This window comes from Bos taurus, chromosome 10, assembly GCF_002263795.3.
Source record: "Bos taurus isolate L1 Dominette 01449 registration number 42190680 breed Hereford chromosome 10, ARS-UCD2.0, whole genome shotgun sequence".
NCBI lineage: Eukaryota > Metazoa > Chordata > Mammalia > Artiodactyla > Bovidae > Bos > Bos taurus.
This window is the reverse complement of record NC_037337.1, coordinates 2,496,546-2,518,507: the sequence shown is the minus strand read 5'-3', so window position 1 is coordinate 2,518,507 and position 21,962 is coordinate 2,496,546. Positions and strand designations below refer to the sequence as shown.

The 21,962-nt window shown below is 42.3% G+C and overlaps 1 protein-coding gene across 1 annotated transcript; it reads left to right on the top strand.

Annotated features, from left to right (window-relative positions):
• Positions 1 to 14,874: 14,874 nt before the first annotated feature.
• Positions 14,875 to 20,878, top strand: LOC104973030 (uncharacterized). The gene is given in 3 exon segments (XM_010808855.1): positions 14,875 to 16,631; positions 16,633 to 16,967; positions 20,577 to 20,878. Coding segments are annotated over 3 exon segments (2,394 nt in total).
• The last annotated feature ends 1,084 nt before the right edge of the window (positions 20,879 to 21,962 follow it).

The following is a 21,962-nucleotide window of genomic DNA, read 5'->3' as shown; positions in this document are numbered from 1 at the left end:
TGAAACCAGAGACCACCTTTCCATTTGTATTCATCTTTTCATTTTTATTAACTTCTTATCAAACTTGCCAAAATTCCAGTGAAATATTTTAAGTAAAAATATTTCCCAGTATATATCTCTCTTCACACTAAATCTTAAAGTTCTCCACAAGGATACAGCCAAAAGTTGCATGATTCAAAAGTTCAGAACAGAGAAGAACACAGCTTGTACTTTACCAAAGGAAGCATTTACATTTTATCCATTTATATTACTGCAAGTGATTTTTTCCTGTGATATAAGTTTGAACCCCAGAATAAGGTATTTATCAACATAGTTCATTTTAATATGTATTTATAGTCTAATAAGATTCTTTTCACTTGGTATACCCACATTTGATAAAGAGTTTAATAAATCCCATATGCTATACTCTCTGTCTCCCAAGATCTTATAGCCAAAAGACATAGAAGGGCGCAGATCAAAATGATTAAGCAAATACCTACTTAATGCCTACTTTATGCAATGCATTTTTCTAGGAATAAGATACCAGAGTTCTGATGCCATTCCCAGGCTGCAGAGATTTTGCTTGGCCTTCGTTGAAGACCAGGACTTGGACAAAGAGAGCTGCTAAGGAAGAAAATCAATAGGAGGAAAGGAGCACTGATACCAAAGCACCTGCCAGGGGAGCAGATATTTGTCATTGTTGGTAATTAATTGCACCCCAGCTTTCCTTTGGAGATTGACTCCTTTTTCACTCTCAGTTTGCCACAGTTTACAGATCCTGACAGAAGACACAAAACTCTTGGGTCAGAGTGAAAACACTTGGCTACTCATAGCAACAGCAGTCACCAGAGTACTTGCATTTTCTTGTGTCAGCTCCCTGGGCCGTGGTTCCTGGAAGGCAATGCAAAGACAGTCAAGGGACACCTGCATATACAGCAGGGTGAGTTGCAGGAACCTTAGCTTTTTTACAAGGACAGTAAGCTTGCCTCTCATTTGCTTCAGAGGGGGACACTGTCTCTGTCTTCCAAGGCTGTTTGCTATACAAATGTGAACAAACAACAAAGTGTGTTGTTCACCACCCTAGTTCCATTCGGGTTAAGTGGTGACCCACTGCTGACCCACAGTGCACTCTGAGAGGAAACTGAGATAACGGCATGAGGCATTCTGTGCTTTGGACAAGGAGGTCCCTTATACAGTTAGATGTGTATCTGACCCCAGGTTCTTGCATCTCCTCATACATAGAAAAGCACTAAAGTCATTCACCTGAGATATCTGTTTTTGGTGGTTAGCAATAATCTTTTGTCAAGATGTATGCTTGACTGTACATATTCCCTAGCCAAAAGTCAGGTATAAACTGGTTTCTCCCCTACCTTTTCAGAGCAGTTTCCTCAGAGCTAAGTCATTGCCTCTTGGGCTACAGTCTTCAGGAATAAAATTTAAAATAATACAATAATTAAATTTAATATTCACAACTCTTAAGCTGTGTATTTTCCTTTAAGTCAAGACAAACACTGAAAACAAAACAAAGTCACTCAGTGCTTCTGCTCAAAAGAAATACAGAAATGCATGAGACACAAGGAGAACTGTCTGCTAACATACACAGTTTTGTTTTTCACTTCATTCTTCTCAAGAAGTATACTGAGTATCACTTCAGTCAGTTCAGTCACGTCCCACTCTTTGCGACCCCATGGACTGCAGCACGCCAGGCCTCCCTGTCCATCACCAACTCCTGTGGTTTACTCAAACTCACGTCCATTGAGTCGGTGATGCCATCCAACCATCTCATCCTCTGTCGTCCCCTTCTCCTCCTGCCCTCAGTCTTTCCCAGCATCAAGGTCTTTTCCAGTGAGTCAGTTCACATGCAACCACTCAATTCAAAACCGCTAGTCATCTGGAGCTTGTTTCCTTAATTTCCGAGCAAAAAGTAAGGACCAGAATATCTACATTATGTGTCGTATTTAGCAAGGACTCAGAAATGCACAGAAGCCTCACTGAGAAAGTTGGTCTGATACAACAGTCCCCAAATTCTAACCCCTGAGAGAGGGCTTTGGATTTCACAGTGATAGACAGTACACAGCCATTTTAAGAAATTATCTGTTTTTTACTCGTGTGTAAAGAACAATGTCTTCTGATCTTTGGTAAATAATCTAGCTCAGTTGCCAGTCTACTTTCAAACTATCTCATTTCAAAGATTAGTATGCAAAATGAAAACAAAAACAACATTTTCCTCATTCCTTTTGTCTGAAAACAAAGTGAAACTTTTTTGTTTGAGAGAGGTGGTTTAATTACAAATAAAAGGAATTTCTACACAGTGTGGGGGAAAACTGAGGGAGCTCATCCCCTTTAAGAAATTATGTCAGTGAATTTTTTCAGATTAGAAAAACCCATGGGTAAGAAATGCAAAATAAAAAAAATAAAAATAAAAAGAAATGCAAAATAAGTTATGCGTGCTAATTCGCTTCAGTCGTGTCTGACTCTTTATGGCCCCATGGACTGTAGCCCGTCAGACTCCTCTGCCCATGGGATTCTCCAGGCAAGAATACTGGAATGGGTTGCCATTCCCTTCTCCAGGGTATCTCCCTGACCCAGGGGTTGAACCTGGGTCTCTTATGTATCCTGCATTGGCAGATGAGTTCTTTACCACTGAGCCACCTGGGAAGCCCAAAACAAGTTATACAGAACACTTAAATATTAAGGGAAATTATACCGAACCATGAAATGAGCTCTAATGTGACATTAAATATACACATACTAAGCTAATTCATAACTGGTTTCTTAAGTCTTACGATCATATTCTGATGTCTGAAAGTGGAATTTAGTATGATGAAACACAATGGAATTCTTCTTAATGAACTACTCATATTGTAGTCTTTTTTTCTGCTCTTTTTTAACCAGGTAAAAGGATGATTCACTATCAACTAAAGAATCTGAAGATTTAGAATAAAGTTGCTACCAAATATACAAACTCAGGACAAACTCAGAGAAGCTCCCCTAGCAAGACCGCTATGATTTATTCCTAGACAGTTCCCAAGTTCATTTTCACATAAGGCAATAGAGAGTCCCTATTTTTAAGTGAAAGTGAATATTTATGAGCACTTATTGTGCATGCAAGTATGCTCAGTCACTTCCGACTCCTTGTGACCCGATGGACTATAGCCTGCCAGCCTCTTCTATCCATGAAATTTCCCAGGCAAGAATACTGGAGTGGGCTGTCATTTCCTACTCCAGGGGATCTTCCTGACTCAAGGATCGAACTCACATCTCTTGCGTCTCCAGCGTTGGCAGGTGGATTCTTTACCACTGAGCCACTTATTAAAGTGAAGCACTTATTAAATATTACACATATTAACCCATGTGTCTGAAAGCCACCCTTTGAAGATGTTTGATCCTTCCCATGTTCAGATGGGAACACAGATGCAACCTGGCCAAGTTCCAGTGCAGGGAATGGTGTAGTCTGGAATTGAGCCCAAAGCCTGCACTCTCACCTCTACACCCACTGCCCTTAGGAACAGTAACCCATATTCCATACCGAGTGGACAGCAGTCAGAATCAACCCTCAAGGTATTCAGCATTTTCACAATACATTTCTAGAATTTAAAAATGTCAAGGGTTTCCTCACTTCAATTTGTTGTGGCTGTCATTTGTCATACTATATACTTAAAGAGTTTTTATTGATTTATTAAGGCTGTCAATTTCCCACCCTTGGTTGAGATAGGCAGCAAAAATGCACATTTTTAAAATCTTGCCTATAACTCTTCTACAGTGCTGACACACCCACGAGCTAGTAGCAGAAGGAAGGCATTTACATTTCAGTCCGATCTAGTAATCTGTCTGTCTGAGATCATACTCTGAAGTATCTCTTGAAGAAACTCATTGATCCCTCCTGGGATCATACTGGAGATACAGACAAACATCTACTGGGACTCTCAGGCTCAGGCCAAGGCCAGACTTTGAGAACTCCTCCATCCACCACCCCTGTCCTCAGATGGGGCGCTGCTCATGGCAATGGACAAAAGGATCGAATAATCTGAGTGGTGTCCTCTTGCTTCTCTGACCTCTAGATCAACTGAACTAGTCAGACTGGTCACTTGTCCCTCTGCCAACACTTACAACAGAAATACACACCTGGTATAGTTTGTAGCTTGGTGTCTTTGGCTTCTTGTGGGCCTAGCATTACTTGTTGGCTTACTTGGCCCCTGGAAGTGTATGTCTCTTGTATGATCCTGGCCCACGGGTTCTGCCTTGCAGTCTTCAGCTACATGGTAACTTCCTCCCACTCTCCCCTATTCACACCTAGAACAAATGGCAAAATTTTCTGTCATTCCTAAAGAATATTGGAAGCATCTGGTTCTTGTCTAGGCCATGAACCAAAGGTGAGTGAGAAAACTAAGCTTAGCCCCTCTTTCACAACTAAAACCACTAAGTCACCAAGTTTAATTTGATGTTGTCTCTCCCACAAACTGGGGCTTCCCAGGTGGCACAGTGGTAAAGAATCCACCTGCCAGTGCAGGAGATGTGGGTTCGATCCCTGGGTCAGGAAGACCCCCTGGAGAAGGAAATGGCAACCCACTCCAGTATTCTTGCCTGGGAAATCCCATAGACAGAGGAGCCTGGCAGTCCATGGGATCAGAAAAGAGTCAGACACAACTTAAGAGACTAAACAACAACAACTTTCATAAATTATGTTGTAACTTAAAAAAATTAATCCCCTTACTCTCACACCAAAATGCCAATCAGGGACATAGGTCCCTGATCTTGTCATTTCCTTTAGATTATTTAACATATTTTAGCCCAGAGAGGAGAGACTGGGATGTCTCTCATTCTCTACCGTCAACTTAAAAAATATTCACAACATAAAAGTTGAGGGTAATCTTTCATTTGGCAGGAGTTTTGGGGGCTTCAAGCCTGGAAGGTAGCATCTCAAGTCACATTGAGAGTACTGTTCTGAGGAGTTGAAGGGGGAGCTAGGATATATATGAGTTTCACAACAAAGGTCAGGTAATCAGAACATCAATAGATGACTGTTAAAGAAAACCAGAAACTGCAAGTTAAAGAATGCAGTGCTTTTCTATGTACGGGAAGATGCAAGAGTCTGGGTTTACTGAAATCATCCCTCTGATATGCACCTCAGCTATTTGTGACCAGTATCCTATGTTTTTGTATCCTGAGGTTCCTCAGGGTTCAGGCATTGGGAGTGGTTGCAGTCTGATGCCTGCTAGATGGCAAGTGTTCCTTCTTTGCTGAGTTCTCTCAGGCTCAGTAGCTCTCCACAGGCTATGGCTGCAGCCACTAATGACTATGATATCTTTTGTTTACTGATATGGCAGGAAATACTCCATTCCTCACTATTTACTCTATCTCTCTCCTCCATCTTTATTCCATAACCCCTCATGACAAGAGGATTTCATTTCATCCTTGAGGCCATATGCCTCATGGAATAGTCACAGACGGGCATTTATTTTTGTTTACCTTTATTGAAGAAACTCTGATACTCTAATCCAAACCCCCCTTGCTTTGCTCTTGATGTGCTAAATTTGAGAAAATTGTCTCTTCCTCAATAAAGTTTGTCCTACAAGCCTGTTGCCTTAATGCAAAATCCTGTTTCATATGGCAGAAATTGAATGTGAATTCCTTCTTTCTCTTTATATTCCTACTGTAACAATCCTATAAGTTCATCCCCACCATCAGCCATATGAATCCTTCAGGCTGTAGAAGAAAAATACATGCAAGGAGACAAAAAAGAAAAATACAACACATTTTTAAGACTATTACCCCAGTTGCACTCATGTTTAACATCAATAAGTATGTGCATATTTTCCATTATTCTTACATGCAAGTATTGCTTCTACTTTTTTAAAAACATGTTTCCACACAGCAGAAACTAATGCAACACTGTAAAGCAACTGTACTCCAATACCTATGTAAAACTGTCTGATACATAAATTAAGTTCATTAAAGCCCCTGAGGTTAAAAAAAAAAAAAGTTTTCTTATTCAATCTTGAAGACATCCTTTTATAACATATGCCACTCATGAGCTATTAAATTGACCTTTCTCTTGATTAATAGTGGATCTGGGTCAGAAAGATACCCTGGTGGAGGGCATGGCAACCCACTGGCAACCCAGTATTCTTGCCTGGAGAATCCCATGGACAGAGGAGCCTGGTGGAGTAGAGTCCATAGGGTCGCAAAGACTCAGACACAACTGAAGTGACTGAGCACACATTGCACATATATATGTCTTTACTACTAAGATAAAACTACAAGGGATAATTACCGTAATGTCAGAAAGTGCTCTTCATTTTATTTCCATCATTTAGCAGCAGTTTGCTTAGGTATCACTTCATTTCTGAGAAACCTTTACCATGGTCACTGTCATTTTACAGTATGTTTAGTTGTGTGGACATTCAGGGGTGATAAACTATCTTCCCATTTTCTCCTGGTGTCAGCGACAACAGCAAGCCAGAAGCAAATGCCTAAGATCTCAGCTCTCCTGAAGACAGAAAAAGGAATACAACACACCAAACAGAAGCAGTGTGATCCATGTAACTAACCATCCGGGAAGTGCAAATAAAAACTGCAGTGAGATCACCGCATGCTGTCAGAATGGCTAGTGGCAAAAAGACAACAAACCATAAATGTTGGCAAAAATGCGGAGAAAAAGGGAGCCCAGGTACACTGCTGATGGTCATGTAAACTGGCACAACCACTGTGGAAAAGTATGGAAATTCCTCTAAAAATTAAAAACAGAACTAGCTTATGATCCAGCAGTTTCACTTCTGAGTATTTATCCAGAGAAAAATGAAAACACCAATTCAAAAAGATACCCACCACCCCTGTATTGACTGCAGTATTATTCACAGAAACAAAAGCAGAGACCCCAAATGCCCATCAGTAGATGAATAAAGATCACGTGCTCCTGGAGCCAGAGATAGAAAATGTATAAAAATCCTTAAATTTATGTAAGGTCTCTATCACACGTTAGCCCATTGCCCAAGGAAATAGGCTCACGCCGCGCTCCGCTAGAAGACCGCCTCTGCAAGGTCTTCCGAGCCAGCCCCCGTGATGCTCCCGCCCGGGAGGCTCACCAGCGAGATGGCCACTGCGCTCGGTCAGGTCTGCAACCAGATGCCAGACCTTTGTGCGTCGTGTCCACTGGAGCTGCGCCACCAGAAGCGACCACTACCGCTCCTGCTGCTCCCTGGTACGGAGCTGCGCTGAGTCGTGCGGGCGGATCTCTGCACCCCAAGCTGCCCAACCACGGCCAACGCCCAGGTCTAGGGTGTCCTGCATCTTTGGAAGAACACCACGCTGAAAAGAGGCTCCAAATTCGGTACTGCAGGTGGTGCCGGCTGCCCTGCGGCATCCGCCTCATCGTCCCCAGAAGCAGGCAATTTATGTTGATTAAACTACCCCCCGCCCAACAAACGTCAATAATGTCGGTTAGGATTAGGAAAGTCAAACCAACCAACACGTTCAAAAGCTGATTGGCAGCATACTACTCAGAAAGATTTTGTCATCAGAGAAACCTTTGAAACTAGCATTAATTCATGAATTCTGTGCTTCAGAGTGGCAGGCCAGGCCCACTTTTTCTAGTCAAAGAGTTGAGAATATCCTCCTTTCTATCCTGCTGGGACACTCTTCAAGGATGAAAACGCTAACCCAAATAAGAATACATAATGCCCCAACCCCAAATTGTAGACGTGTAGCTTTTCACGGTAACAGCACTAAGCTCTCAGACGTTTGCGCTCTCGTACTCATAGCCGCAGCATTCACAATAGCCAAGAGACCAAAGCAAACCAAGCATCTATTGACAGACGCATTAACAAATTACGGTGATGCATATACATGTGTTTATATTTGTATACACACACACATACACAAACTGGAATATTATTTACCCTTAAAAACAAAGGAAATTGTGACACACGCTACAACATGGATACACCTTAAAAACATGAAACAGGCCAGCCACAAAAGGACAAATATTGTATGATTCCACTTCTATGAAGTATCTGCTGCTGCTGCTGCTGCTGCTGCTGCTGCTGCTAAGTTGCTTCAGTCGTTTCCGACTCCGTGCGACCCCAGAGACGGCAGCCCTCCAGGCTCCCCAGTCCCTGGTATTCTCCAGGCAAGAACACTGGAGTGGGTTGCCATTTCCTTCTCCAATGCAGGAAAGTGAAAAGTGAAAGTGAAGTCGCTCAGTCGTGTCCGACTCTTAGCGACCCCATGGACCGCAGCCTACCAGGCTCCTCTGTCCATGGGATTTTCCAGACAAGAGTACTGGCATGGGGTGCCATTGCCTTCTCCAGCTGTATAGCATGCTGCTGCTACTGCTGCTAAGTCGCTTCAGTCATGTCCGACTCTTAGCGACCCCATGGACGGCAGCCCACCAGGCTCCCCCGTCCATGGGATTTTCCAGGCAAGAATACTGGAGTGGGTTGCCACTGCCTTCTCCATGAAGTATCTAGAAGAGTCAAACTCATATAGACAGAAAGGAGAATGCTGGTTTCTAGGGACTGAGGAAAGGGAAGACCAGGGAGTCCATGTTTAATGGGTTCAGAGTGTCAATCTGGGATGAGGAAAAGCTGTGGTAATGGTTGCACAGTATTGTGAATTTATCCAGTGCCACTGAACTGTACACTGAAAAACTGTTAAAATGGAAAAGTCTAAGTTATGTATTATTTTACCACAACATAAACACACATGCACATGTGCACGAGCGCACAAGCAGAGCTGTCCTTGCTCTGAATATGAAACGTTCCTTAACCATACTCCTCTACTAGATTCTGTACTACTAAAAAACTGATTTTCTTTTTAGAAAAAGTGCGGCATACCTTCACCAGCTGTGAACCCCCTTCTGTGTCCCAAGGTTGTGGTCTGTGGCCATGCACACTGGACAGCCAGACCCTCATCCTGGACTGGAGGAGGCAGAGGGGACCCCAGGACCTGAGCATGTCTGATGGAAACATCCACTGACTCGGGCGCTCTCCCTGTTTTCCACAGGGGATGACTTCCACTCTTGGTGCCAGCTGAACTCGGTGAACTCCTTGCCCCCTCGGAAAACATCCTGACAGGGAGATGGTATCATGTGGACTTGTATTAAATATTCGGAAGACGTTGAAGCTTTACACTGTGAAGCAGGGAGAGAGAAGAGCCAACATCTCCTGGCGCTCACCCCAACTCCTTACTGAGGAAGGGGAGTGAAGGGACCTGATGGTTATGTTAGAGACTCCTCTAGTTATACTTCCATCTCCTGTCCTTACACTAGATCATATGCGTGCCTTCAGGCTTGGCCTCTGAACTGTCTGGGCAGTATTACATCACCTCTGGGCTCAAATGCCTTTCCAAGTGAGTTGGAGTAAGGGTTAAAAACTGAGGTAGTAAGTGCTCTGACCTGCAGCCTTAAAAAGGTTTTTTTTTTTTTTTTTTTAAAATATGGAATTGGAATATGACTAGAGATATATATTAAGGTCCAGTCATCCAGAAAGCCCCACACACCTGCTCTTCCTTCTGGCTCCTCTGTCAACATCTCATCTGAATGGAGGACAAAGAGTTAAGCTTCAGAGATGCACTTCTCCAGTGTCATAAAATATTATTGTGTGCATCCTCGTATCTGGCTATTCTTTCTTAAGGCTTTTATCAGCAGTTGGTAAATTTCAAAAGTCTTGGGATGCAAACTTCTTAGCAATGTCACAGATGGACTTTTTGACAAGTGTAGATCAGTCCTGGTGTCTTTGCAGAGTTTGTAGATTTCAAATATGTCTTCATTGTTGTAGTGCTCACAGTGACAAGTCTCAGACCTGAGACCTTTTGTGGAAGATTCAAGGAATGAGGCAAAAACAACACCAGTTGAACTGGAATGAAAAAGCATTTGAGGTAGGTGCACTTCAGTCTTGAATTAAACCTCTGAATCTCCTCTAAGCATTTGACAGCAATTTCACCCACAAACGGCTTACAGTATCATTTAATTTCCCACTGGAACTTTGGGGAAAACAATGCTACTAACAATGAAGTGAAATAATATATGCGTCAGCACCAACCTCAGTGCCTAGTGCAATTTCAGTACTTGATTGAACTTGGAAAACAGTGATAACTTCTTTTATTAGACCCGTTGTGAAGCATTGTTTATACTTTATAGCAGTGTTGAACGGGGATGATCATTTGTCTGTTGGTTGCTTCATCTGCCTGTAGGAGTGGATTAATCTCAAACAGATATGACCTCTTGGACATGGGAGCGAGGGCAGGCATGCACAAGGCTTCTACACCCAACCAACAGAAAGTAAACTTAGATGACTCAATTCAGCTCTCTTTTCTCAATTCCAAAAATGATAATGCTTCAGAAATGGGACCTATCTAAGTTTAGACAACAGGACAAAAAAAAAAAAAAATGAATCTACCTTTCCTCCTCTCCAGTCTGATCCATGATAGAATTAAAAATGCTAAAGAGCACACTAGTGACCCCATGGAAACACAACCAACTTTGGCATTATTTATTATCTTCAATTAAGGAGAGAACTGCAGCCTCTTTACACATCATTTGCACTCTGAGTGCCATCCCAAGTGAAAGGAAATTGATAGAGCAAAGCACCTTTATTGTTAAAGGCTTGCTTTTTCAAAGGATTGAAACTTAAATGACAGAACTTGGTTTTATGAGACCTAAATGGAAAAAAATTTCCCAAACAGATGTTGAATTCCCCCCTAGTCACAACTTGCTCAGCAAGATGATATGCTTCTTAAATTCCCTGAACTGCCTGAAAGTTTTTAATTTAACCTTTTTGCTTTGAAAAGGGCTTCATTTACTGTGTGCCTTTGGCATTATTATCTTCAATTGTATTTTCTAAAACACTGTTGTCCTAGATTTTGCTCTACCCTGGAGTCTATTTTTAATCCTTTAAAATTGATTAAGTGGTTCATTCATTTGTTTCCTTCTATTTCCTAATTTTAGGTTCAGCACAAATAAAGAATTGTTAGGGTATGCCTGATGAGATAATGGTGTCCTCTTACTATTCACATTCTTACTTCGGAAGCCCCTAGAACTATCATAGAAATGTGCAAGCAGAGAGGAGAGAAATTGTGCAAACACTGAAAAAAAAAAGATTATGCAAAATATATGTCTGATAAATGTCCAAGGAAAAATATCTGGTACAATAAAAGCACATAATTGGGATTTGACCAAGCCTGAACTATCTGAGGAGGCTCCAGGAGGAACTTTTGCTCTGAGATCTGAAGGTATGGACTGAAGGGAGCCCTGCTGAGGGGAGGGACACCTCTCACCTGAAGGACTTTAAGACAGCATGCAGCCAGTGTAAAGGAGATGTCAGGCAAACCTGGACAGACAAGCAGGGGCCAGATCAGATACACTTTGTGCCCACAGCAAAGATTTGAAATGGGTCAGTGATGTAATCCAACATGGTTTAAAGGATCACTTGAGTGGCAGAAAATGGATTGGAATGGAAAAGTGGAAATGGAGAGACCAAGCAGATGGCTACTTAAGTACGGGTAAAATGTGAGGATGGTTTATCAAGTGCAGTGACAACGGAGAGAAACATTTGAAAGATATGAAGTAAACTGGTCAGTTGTGGTTGTGGAAGGTGAAGCAGAAGGATGTCTCCAGATTAAGAATCATGCCCAGATCCTGGCATATGCATCTAAATAAACTGGAGTATCATTTGCTAAGCTGGGAAATCAAAAGAGGAAGGGGGTGAGGCGTGGGGGAAGGGGGAATCCAAATGGTGACCTTGGTAGTTAGACATGGCGATTTGTTTCCTTGGAGACATCCGGTGGAAATAGTGGGTAGGAGGCAGTGTTGGCCTTAAGCCTTTTACATGGCCTCTGAGCACACTTAGACATTTATCATAGGGGAAAAAAAAAAAAGAAAGAAAAAAAAGGTATCAAAACAACATTCTTTTCATGTACCTCTCTCACTCCTTTCTCCATTTTTCAAAAGAAATTAATGAAGCCAGAGGTACTATTCTTACTAGGACAGACTCACTCTCAAGCCATGACTCTTTCTGAAGGGCACTACAACCTATAATCTCTGAGAAACAAAGATTCCTGGTCCCTGAATACTAAAAATAATTATTGTAATAAAATATTTAGTGCAAAACAACTTGGAGAAGACCTTTAAAAGTCACTGTATGCACTGAACTCACCATTGGGTGCATACAATTGTACTGAACATTGGATAAGTTGTTGAGAATGATTATGAAACTATATACAGAGATCTTCCTTACAAAAGGAGAGGGATTATATAGAGGAATAAGACTTTGCACAGCAACAATTTTTCAAAGAAAATGTGAACATCACTTTTCCTTAAAAGGCTGCAGATGTATTCTGTATGAATTTAATACTTAAGCACTAATCATTAATAATTCAGGAGTTCCCATAATACCACTAGCCTAATAAACCAAGATAACATTCATAGCATCAATGATCAGTGCTTAAATGAAGGAGACTCATTTCATCATCACAAAGGAGTGGGAATAATCAATCTAACATGCTAGTATGTTAGCCAAGGTCAAATCACCCTTCAAACTTCCCTTTTGTTCTAATAGCCTTCCCTTATAGCCACATGAATTTCTGACTTGCTGCTTCTGCTTCTCCTTGCATGATACATCACATTCCCTTAGTTCCAACTATAAATTTATTAATTATCACCAAGTAAAAGTTTGTTTTAAATGCCCAGAGGATGTGTACTGTAGGTTCACAGATGTAGATCCAGCAGAGTTTATGAACTCATTGCCAGTGAATTAGGAGGCTTCCATATGCTCAGAGGCCATTAAATGAACCAAAAATAAAATTTCTAATTATTCCCATGCATAAAATGTCCAGCAGAATGCTATGCTAGCTAATTTTGAAAATGTAGAATAATGTAACAGATGTCATGAGTGGGCTAGCACCAGGGATGGACAAAGTCCTTCAATGAAGGAAGCATTCTTTGTGGCATGATCATGTTACTTATGAGTTTTCATCATTGTCTTAGCAACAACAATATATTATTAGGATACCCTCTCTGTCCCAGACTCTAAATCAGGTGTTTTCTGTGAAATATTATTTAATCCTTACAATCTTATGAGGCACACATTATCTGCATTTTCTAAGGCAAAACCTGAAAACACTGGGAAGCTTGCCCCAAGTCACACAGATAAGTAAAGGCAGAGGTTAATACCTTGTCTTTGGACAACAGACTCTCTATAGGAAATAATGATAAGACATTATATAACTTGTGTATACTGAAAATCAAGGAAGTACGAAAAGAACTCACCCAATGACAAAGATTTTCAACATGATTTTCACCTCCAGTCAACTCTTGATCATCAACTCAGTCATCTTGATACAGAAAACAGAAATTACCTAAACCAAGAAAATCATGGAATATCTCCAGATTTGCTTCACCAGTTCCTTTTCTTATTTAGTATAAAAAAGTGTTTAGGGAAAAATAATCAAACAGAATTAGAGTAAACTATGCATGTAAGTGGAAGTGAGAAATAGATTTAAGGGACTAGATCTGATAGACAGAGTGCCTGATGAACTATGGATGGAGGACAGAGGTTTGTGACATTGTACAGGAGACAGGGATCAAGATCATCCCCATGGAAAAGAAATGCAAAAAAGCAAAATGGCTGTCTGAGGAGGCCTTACAAATAGCTGTGAAATGAAGGGAAGCAAAAAGCAAAGGAGAAAAGGAAAGATATAAGCACCTGAATGCAGAGTTCCAAACAATAGCAAGGAGAGATAAGAAAGACTTCCTCAGCGATCAATGCAAAGAAATAGAGGAAAACAACAGAATGGGAAAGACTAGAGATCTCTACAAGAAAATTAGACATACCAAGGGAACATTTCATGCAAAGATGGGCTCGATAAAGGACAGAAATGGTATGAACCTAACAGAAGCAGAAAATATTAAGAAGAGGTGGCAAGAATACACAGAAGAACTGTACAAAAAAGATCTTTATGACCCAGATAATCACGATGGTGTGATCACTCACCTAGAGCCAAACATCCTGGAATGTGAAGTCAAGTGGGCCTTAGAAAGCATCACTACGAACAAAGCTAGTGGAGGTGATGGAATTCCAGTTGAGCTATTTCAAATCCTGAAAGATGCTGCTGTGAAAGTGCTGCACTCAATATGCCAGCAAATTTGGAAAACTCAGCAGTGGCCACCGGACTGGAAAAGGTCAGTTTTCATTCCAATCCCAAAGAAAGGCAATGCCAAAGAATGCTCAAACTACCACACAATTGCACTCATCTCACACACTAGTAAAGTAATGCTCAAAATTCTCCAAGCCAGGCTTCAGCAATACATGAACCATGATCTTCCAGATGTTCAAGCTGATTTTAGAAAAGGCATAGGAACCAGAGTTCAAATTGTCAACATCTGCTGGATCGTGGAAAAAGCAAGAGAGTTCCAGAAAAACATCTGTTTCTGCTGTATTGACTATGCCAAAGCCTTTGACTGTGTGGATCACAATAAACTGTGGAAAATTCTTCAAGAGATGGGAATACCAGACCACCTGACCCACCTCTTGAGAAACCTATATGCAGGTCAGGAAGTGTTGGGGGCCAGCATGAGGCACTCTGCCCGTGGCAAAGGTCATAAGCTTCAAACTCAAAAATTGAAAGAAGGGGAGTTTAAGTATAGCTCTCCCCAGCAAATCTTGCAACATGCTCTTTTTGTAATAAATATTTTAAATGCCAATTCTGCCGGAACTACTGCAATGCTTCACCATTGGTGCCTGGAGCAATTGAATGCAAAGGCATTAGTCAAATGGAAGGACCTCCTCTCCGGACAATGGAAAGGTCCCGACCCGTTGTTAACCAGTGGTCGAGGATATGCTTGTGTTTTTCCACAGGACGCAGATTCTCCAATTTGGGTTCCGGACAGATTGATTCGTCATGTCTCAGCCCCTTGGATACCGGATTCCACGGCTGCTACGACCCTGAAAGAGGAAAGGGCCTCCTCTGCCTCCGCTTCCCCCGCCAGCACGCGAGATGCCACCGACATTGAGACAACTGACTTCAGAGACCTCTGAGGAGCAAGGAACGGATCTGCCCACTGAACAGATGTCTCAGCTTTACATACGGGGCACTACTCCCCCTGATTCCCTGCGCCGCAGAAACATCCCAGGCCGCCTAACTCAGGTGACCCGGAATGCCCCCATACCCACTTGGGGACAAATAAAAACACTCTGCCACCAGGCACGGGGAATGACTTCCTTGCAGGGATCTCCAGCTTCTCCTGAGAAAATGTTTATTGCCATGCTTGCTTTGCTTTCCTGCCAGGTAAGCGCCTCCCCTATTCCAGCTAAGTATTGGGCATATCTCCCAGATCCTCCAACTTTCCAGGTTGTTACCTGGAATAACGAACCTATACGGGTCAACGCAGACCAACCTCAGCTTTTGGGAGCATTCTATACTTCTTACACTAAAGATAAATATCCGGTTAATTTTAATTATACCTTCAGGGGATTAATAGACGATCTTCCTGTTTGCTTTAACTTCCCCAGTAATCCAAAGAGTTTTATTACACCCACTAAAGAAGGGTGCACTGGGGCCTCTACAAAAATAATTATAACAGATTCCTCAAAAATAGATACCCAGTCTTTACATCATCGAGTAGTTTGGGCATTAGTGGCCCACTTGCCCAGGATCCTTGACCCTTATGTGACCCTGTGTTTTACACCCCCTCCCGGTTATCCAAAGTGTTATAAGGTTGCTCCTTCAGATGAAGTGTGGAAGACCATAGATGGTCATACTGGGTATCCGACCTGGACAACTTGTACTTATAGTTCAAGGATTGATTATAGGATACCAGGCGGTGGGAATTATACTATTCAGGACTGGAGCAACCCGAATCCGTGTGAGGATCCATTGATCAAGAAAACATTTGAAGGCAGATTTGAGAATTGGAATAGGATCCCTCTTCCTTGGACTACACAAGCCACTAGATGGCATACTAACCAATTTGTTCCTCCTATGCTGTCTTATACAGCTAAAAGCAAAACCTATTGGCAACCTGAGATTTGGAGAGCCCTCTCTGCTACTGCCGTCATTTCTTTATCTCGCCCAGATAACGATTCCACTTGTTCTGTTTTAGCTTGTTTACCCTCGCCTTATGTTTTCCTTTTTACTAATGACTCCAACAAACTTAATGTACGCATGAATTATTCAGGTGGACCTAACGTGGTAACTTGTGAACAATGTATGCTTTCATCCTGTTTGACCCCTCAATATAATGTTTGCTCTTTTGTGGTGTTACAACGCCCACCCTATCTCATGATACCCGTGACCGTGACCTCCCACTGGTATGACAATAATGGTCTCGCCATGTTACAACAACTGCAAGATTTAATGAGACAATGGCGGTTTGTGGGTCTACTTATTTTGGGAATATCAGCTTTAATAGCAGCAATTACTTCTGTTACTATGGCAGCAATATCATTGACTCAACAGGTGCATACTGCCCAATATGTTGATGCCATGTCTAAAAATATTTCTTTAACTCTAGCAACACAGGAAGCTATAGACAGAAAGTTGGAGATGAGGGTAGACGCCTTGGAAGAGGCAATTATGCACATTGAGACTGAATTACAGGCTTTAAAGGTGAAGATGGCTTTGACATGCCACGCTGATTACAGGTGGATATGCGAGACATCTTGAATGGGAAAAGATTAAAAATCATATCTCAGGTGTTTGGAACAGTTCTGATATTGGCCTGGACTTAGGGAAACTTCATAATCAAATACAGACCTTGGTACACTCTCGACTAGCAGCTAATGACTTTTTTCACACCTGCTCTAACTTTATTTCTGGAAAAAATATTCCGTCTAATATCCTTAGTTATGCTGCCATTGGTGCTCTAATCCTACTTCTCATAATCATTCTTCCTTGTATTGTCAGGATTCTTCGGCAGAGCATTCAGAAGTTCACGACTGAGCTACATCTGGCTGTTTTAAGAAATAAAAAAAGGGGAGAGGTTGGGAGCCAGCGTGAGGCGCTCCGCCCATGGCAAAGGTCATGAGGAAGGAGGCTCGACATATGCAAAGGCAGGATCGAGCCTCAGGAGTCCCGCTGGAAATTCTCGAGCATCTACTCCCATAACCAGAATCTGCCTACTTTACTACTTTGTGCTCTCACCTACACCTCTGACTTTACGGGGGGCTGTCCCCCACCACCTCTTTCGGAGAAGGAGTTAACTTAGAGCTCCAGTTAATAATAATTCCTGGGCGTGACAGGAGTGCTCCAAACTTACAAACTCCTCTGAAGGTTCTCTAGCCCGCCTGACAGGCTTTTCCGGCCACATGTGATTGCTCACAGCCTCCCAACCATGAGAGGCACGAGATGCTTTAAACCTTCTAAAAACAGGTTCCTTAGAGAAGTTAGAAAACCATTAGTATAAGTATAGTGGGCTGATTAGAAATTGTATTGGTGAAGGGTTTCTCATTTGTTGAGCCAATGTTTGCTGCTAAGTCTCCACATCCCCTGCCCTTACACACATTAATGAATATATAGAAGAAATAAGTATTAACCTTTGATATAAATCACATTAGACCTTAGGCTAAGTACATTCTTTCCTTAATTAAAACCCACTACACCCTCACCCTATAGGAATGTAACTTTATTTGGGTGGTGTCTGTTTTAAGAATAATCACCCCTGGAGAAATAAGTGGTGACTGACCGCTGTCACAAGGAGAGGGTCATAAATTGTCAGCAGGCCCCCTGGCCAGAAGATGATGTAACACCCCTAAGACCTCTGTATACATCTGTATACTTTAATAAAAGTCAAGACTGCTGACCCCGCGTGACTTTTGTATAACACCTCAGTGTATAAAAACAGACTCTGGAAAATAAAGAATTGGGATCAGTTGCTTGAAATACTGGTCTCCCCATGTCTCTCTCTCTCTCAAACTCTGGCTGAGTTTCCATCTGGAGCGTGGAGCCCGCCAAGCTTACTAATTTTGCCTGGGCTTCTAAGATCTGACCAGAGAGGCCTCAGTGTCTCCTCTCCTTTGGGAGAACGGAAGGATGCCTGCGGCCTACGTAAGTGGTGCAAGCTTCTTGTCTTGAAGTTTTATTGGTCTCCCGCATAAACCAAGCTACTCAGCCTCTTTTCTCCACTGAATTTTCCTGCTGAGCTATCCTCATTCTACTACTCTTTATATCTCTAGTTAATATTTAATTAAAGCCAGTGTATTTGCTGATGCTGTCTCTCTTTCGAATTTCCCTGGATACACCAGGGCTGGACCCCGGCAAGGAAGCAACAGTTAGACCTGGACATGGAACAACAGACTGGTTCCAAATAGGAAAAGGAGTTCATCAAGGCTGTATATTGTCACTCTGCTTATTTAACTTATATGCAGAGTACATTATGAGAAACGCTGGGCTTGAAAAAACACAAGCTGGAATCAAGATTGCCGGGAGAAATATCAATAACCTCAGATATGCAGATGACACCATGCTTATGGCAGAAAGTGAAGAGGAACTAAAGAGCCTCTTGATGAAAGTGAAAGAGATGAGTGAAAAAATTGGCCTAAAGCTCAACATTCAGAAAACGAAGATCATAGCATCCAGTCCCATCACTTCATGGGAAATAGATGGGGAAATGGTGGAAACAGTGGAAACAGTGTCAGACTTTATTTTTTGGGGCACCAAAATCACTGCAGATGGTGATTGCAGCCATGGAATTAAAAGACACTTACTCCTTGGAAGGAAAGTTATGACCAACCTAGATAGCATATTGAAAAGCAGAGACATTGCTTTGCCAAGAAAGTTCTGTCTAGTCAAGGCTGTGGTTTTTCCAGTAGTCATGTATGGATGTGAGAGTTGGACTGTGAAGAAAGCTGAGTGCTGAAGAATTGATGCTTTTGAACTGTGGTGTTGGAGAGGACTCTTGAGAGTCCCTTGGACTGCAAGGAGATCCAACCAGTCCATTCTAAGGGAGATCAGTCCTGGGTGTTCATTGGAAGGACTGATGCTAAAGCTGAAATTCCAATACTTTGGCCACCTCATGCAAGGAGTTGACTCATTGGAAAAGACCCTGATGCTGGGAGGGATTGGGGGCAGGAGGAGAAGGTGACGACAGAGGATGAGATGGCTGGATGGCATCACTGACTCGATGAACATACTGCTACTGCTAAGTCACTTCAGTCGTGTCCGACTCTGTGCGACCCCATAGATGGCAGCCCACCAGGCTCCCCTGTCCCTGGGGTTCTCCAGGCAAGAATACTGGAGTGGGTTGCCATTTCCTTCTCCAATGCATGAAAGTGAAAAGTGAAAGTGAAGTCGCTCAGTCGTGTCTGACTCCTAGCAACCCCATGGACTTCAGCCCACCAGGCTCCTCTGTCCATGGGACTTTCCAGACAAGAGTACTGGAGTGGGGTGCCATTGAAAACTCCAGGAGTTGGTGATCAACAGGGAGGCCTGGCATGCTGAGATTCATGGGATGACAAAGAGTCGGACATGACTGAGTGACTGAACTGAACTGAACTGATGCATGTAAGAAAATGACTTCAGAAACTTTTCATTCTTCTTCTTACTCTAAGTTCAAACCAAAATCATACATTTCCTCAAGATATTATAGCACTGACTAGTACCCTATTTCACTTCTTAATCATTTTATTGTCAAAACTACCTGCTTTAGAGTATCTTTGACACAGACATCACTTTCCCTTCTAATTTTTTTTTTCTTTTGGCCTTTACATAGAAACCTAGGCTTAATATAAATTCTTTTCCTACAAAACTCATTAACTCTCCGTTATATAAACATGTTGGTATTCTCTTAGGCAGAGAAGGCAATGGCAACCCACTCCAGTACTCTTGCCTGGAAAATCCCATGGACAGAGGAGCCTGGGGGGCTGCAGTCCACGGGGTCACGAAGAGTCAGACTCAACTGAGTGATTTCACTTTCACTTTTCTCTTTCAGGCATTGGAGAAGGAAATGGCAACCCACTCCAGTGTTCTTACCTAGAGAATCCCAGGGATGGGGGAGCCCAGTGGGCTGCCGTCTATGGGGTCACACAGAATCGGACACGACTGAAGCAACTTAGCAGCAGCAGCAGCATCCTCTTAGGATCCTGGCCATTTTGAAAATTATCCCAGCAGATCTTCAACAGTAAAGTTTGTAGGCACTTGGTACCTTTCAACATCATCTCCTTTCTTGTTTTTGGAATATGTCACTTTTGGAAATGTGGTGCAGACAACTACTTCTCCTTGATCGACTCATATGATTACTCCTTATAGCATCAAGGTAAAGTTGCTAGTGGGGTTCTCTCTAATTCACTATTGTATATTTTGAAATCTGTCCCTTTCCCAGTATCAGAGGACATAAGACTCAGCTCTGAGCATCCCTCTCTAATTTAGTTCAAATGATATTGTCTCTCAAAGATATTATTTAACCTTAAATAATGTTTAAGGTTAACGGTTAATGTTTAAGGTTAATAAATGTTTTCAAACTCAGTCTAATAAAACTTGACCATTAACATTCCAACTTGAAAATTGACACATAAATCCAACACCACAAACAGACATTTATAAGCAATCTCATATTATAGAAATTGAATAGTTTCACTGAACAGGTCAGGGTTTTTGAGTAAAAACAGATGAAAAGATTGAAGCGATTGAACTGAAGGGTCTGTTTACAGAGGAGAAGGCAGGGTTAGAAAAAAAACAAGGGAGAATGAAGCACCTGAGGACTTGCCAGCACAGGAAGCTTCTGCCTCCCCTAGACCCAAAGGAACAAGAAGCTGCTGGAAACCACAAAATCCCAGCGACAGGAGAGACTTATCTGACAGGAGCTAACCAACTGCAGGAGAGAGTTATCCGACAGAAAGTACGACTTCTAGCAAAGGATGGAAGACACAGGGAGCCTACCTGTGACCAGGCAGAGTGTGTGCATTCTTAGTTGTGTCCGACTCTCTGTGACCCCATGTACTGGGCCCGCCAGGCTTCTCTATCCATGGAATTTTCCCGGCAGGAATACTGGAATGGGTTGTCATTTCTTCCTCCAGGGGATCTTCCCGACCCAGGGATCCAGCAGAAAGGCAGATTTGTTACCACTGTGCCACCTGGAAGAAGACAGGCATAGGGAAGTAACTTCTCAGCTCTCTACCCTCTCACCTTCCTATTTCTTGCTATTGCCTCCCAGTAGCCAAACCCAGCACGAAGTCAGAGGACATGAAAGCCAGCATCCTGGGTAGAAACGAGAGTGATCAGTAGAGTCAAGAACTATCCATCATAGTGACCTTCACAGTAGCTTACTGAAATTTAAGACACAGCATTGAATTTTAGATATAGTTACATACGTTTATCAGTGCAAATGAAAAGATTGCTCTTTTAAAAGATACTTTATTGACTCAATATTATTAGCTGTAGTGGAAAGAGGTGTAAATGGTGAGCACTTTAGTTCCAGTCTTGGCTACAGTGTGGCTGAGGATATTACCAAAATTGAAAAGGATCATATAAAAAATAAAATAAGGAAGTGGAGGGAAAAATAGCACACCTTTTGGAGACTTAGGTACTTCAAGAACTCTAGGAGGAAAGGAAAATTCCCAGGCAAATCAGTGGTTAGGACTCAGGGCTTTCATTGCCATGGGCCTGGGTTAGACCCCTGATAGGGAAATTATTAATATCCTGTAAGCCTCACAACATGGTCAGGAAAAAAAAGAATTTTGGGTGCTGAGAGGTGGGTCCTGAGTACATGCCACAGTTCCTCCTCATAATTTGTTTAGTGGTCTGTACACAAGGATTTCCAGTAGTCATGTATGGATGTGAGAGTTGGACTGTGAAGAAAGCTGAGTGCCGAAGAACTGATGCTTTTGAACTGTGGTGTTGGAGAAGACTCTTGAGAGTCCCTTGGACTGCAAGGAGATCCAACCAGTCCATCCTAAAGGAGATCAGTCCTGGGTGTTCATTCGCAGAACTGATGTTGAAGCTGAAACTCCAATTCTTTGGCCACCTGATGTGAAGAACTGACTCACTGGAAACGA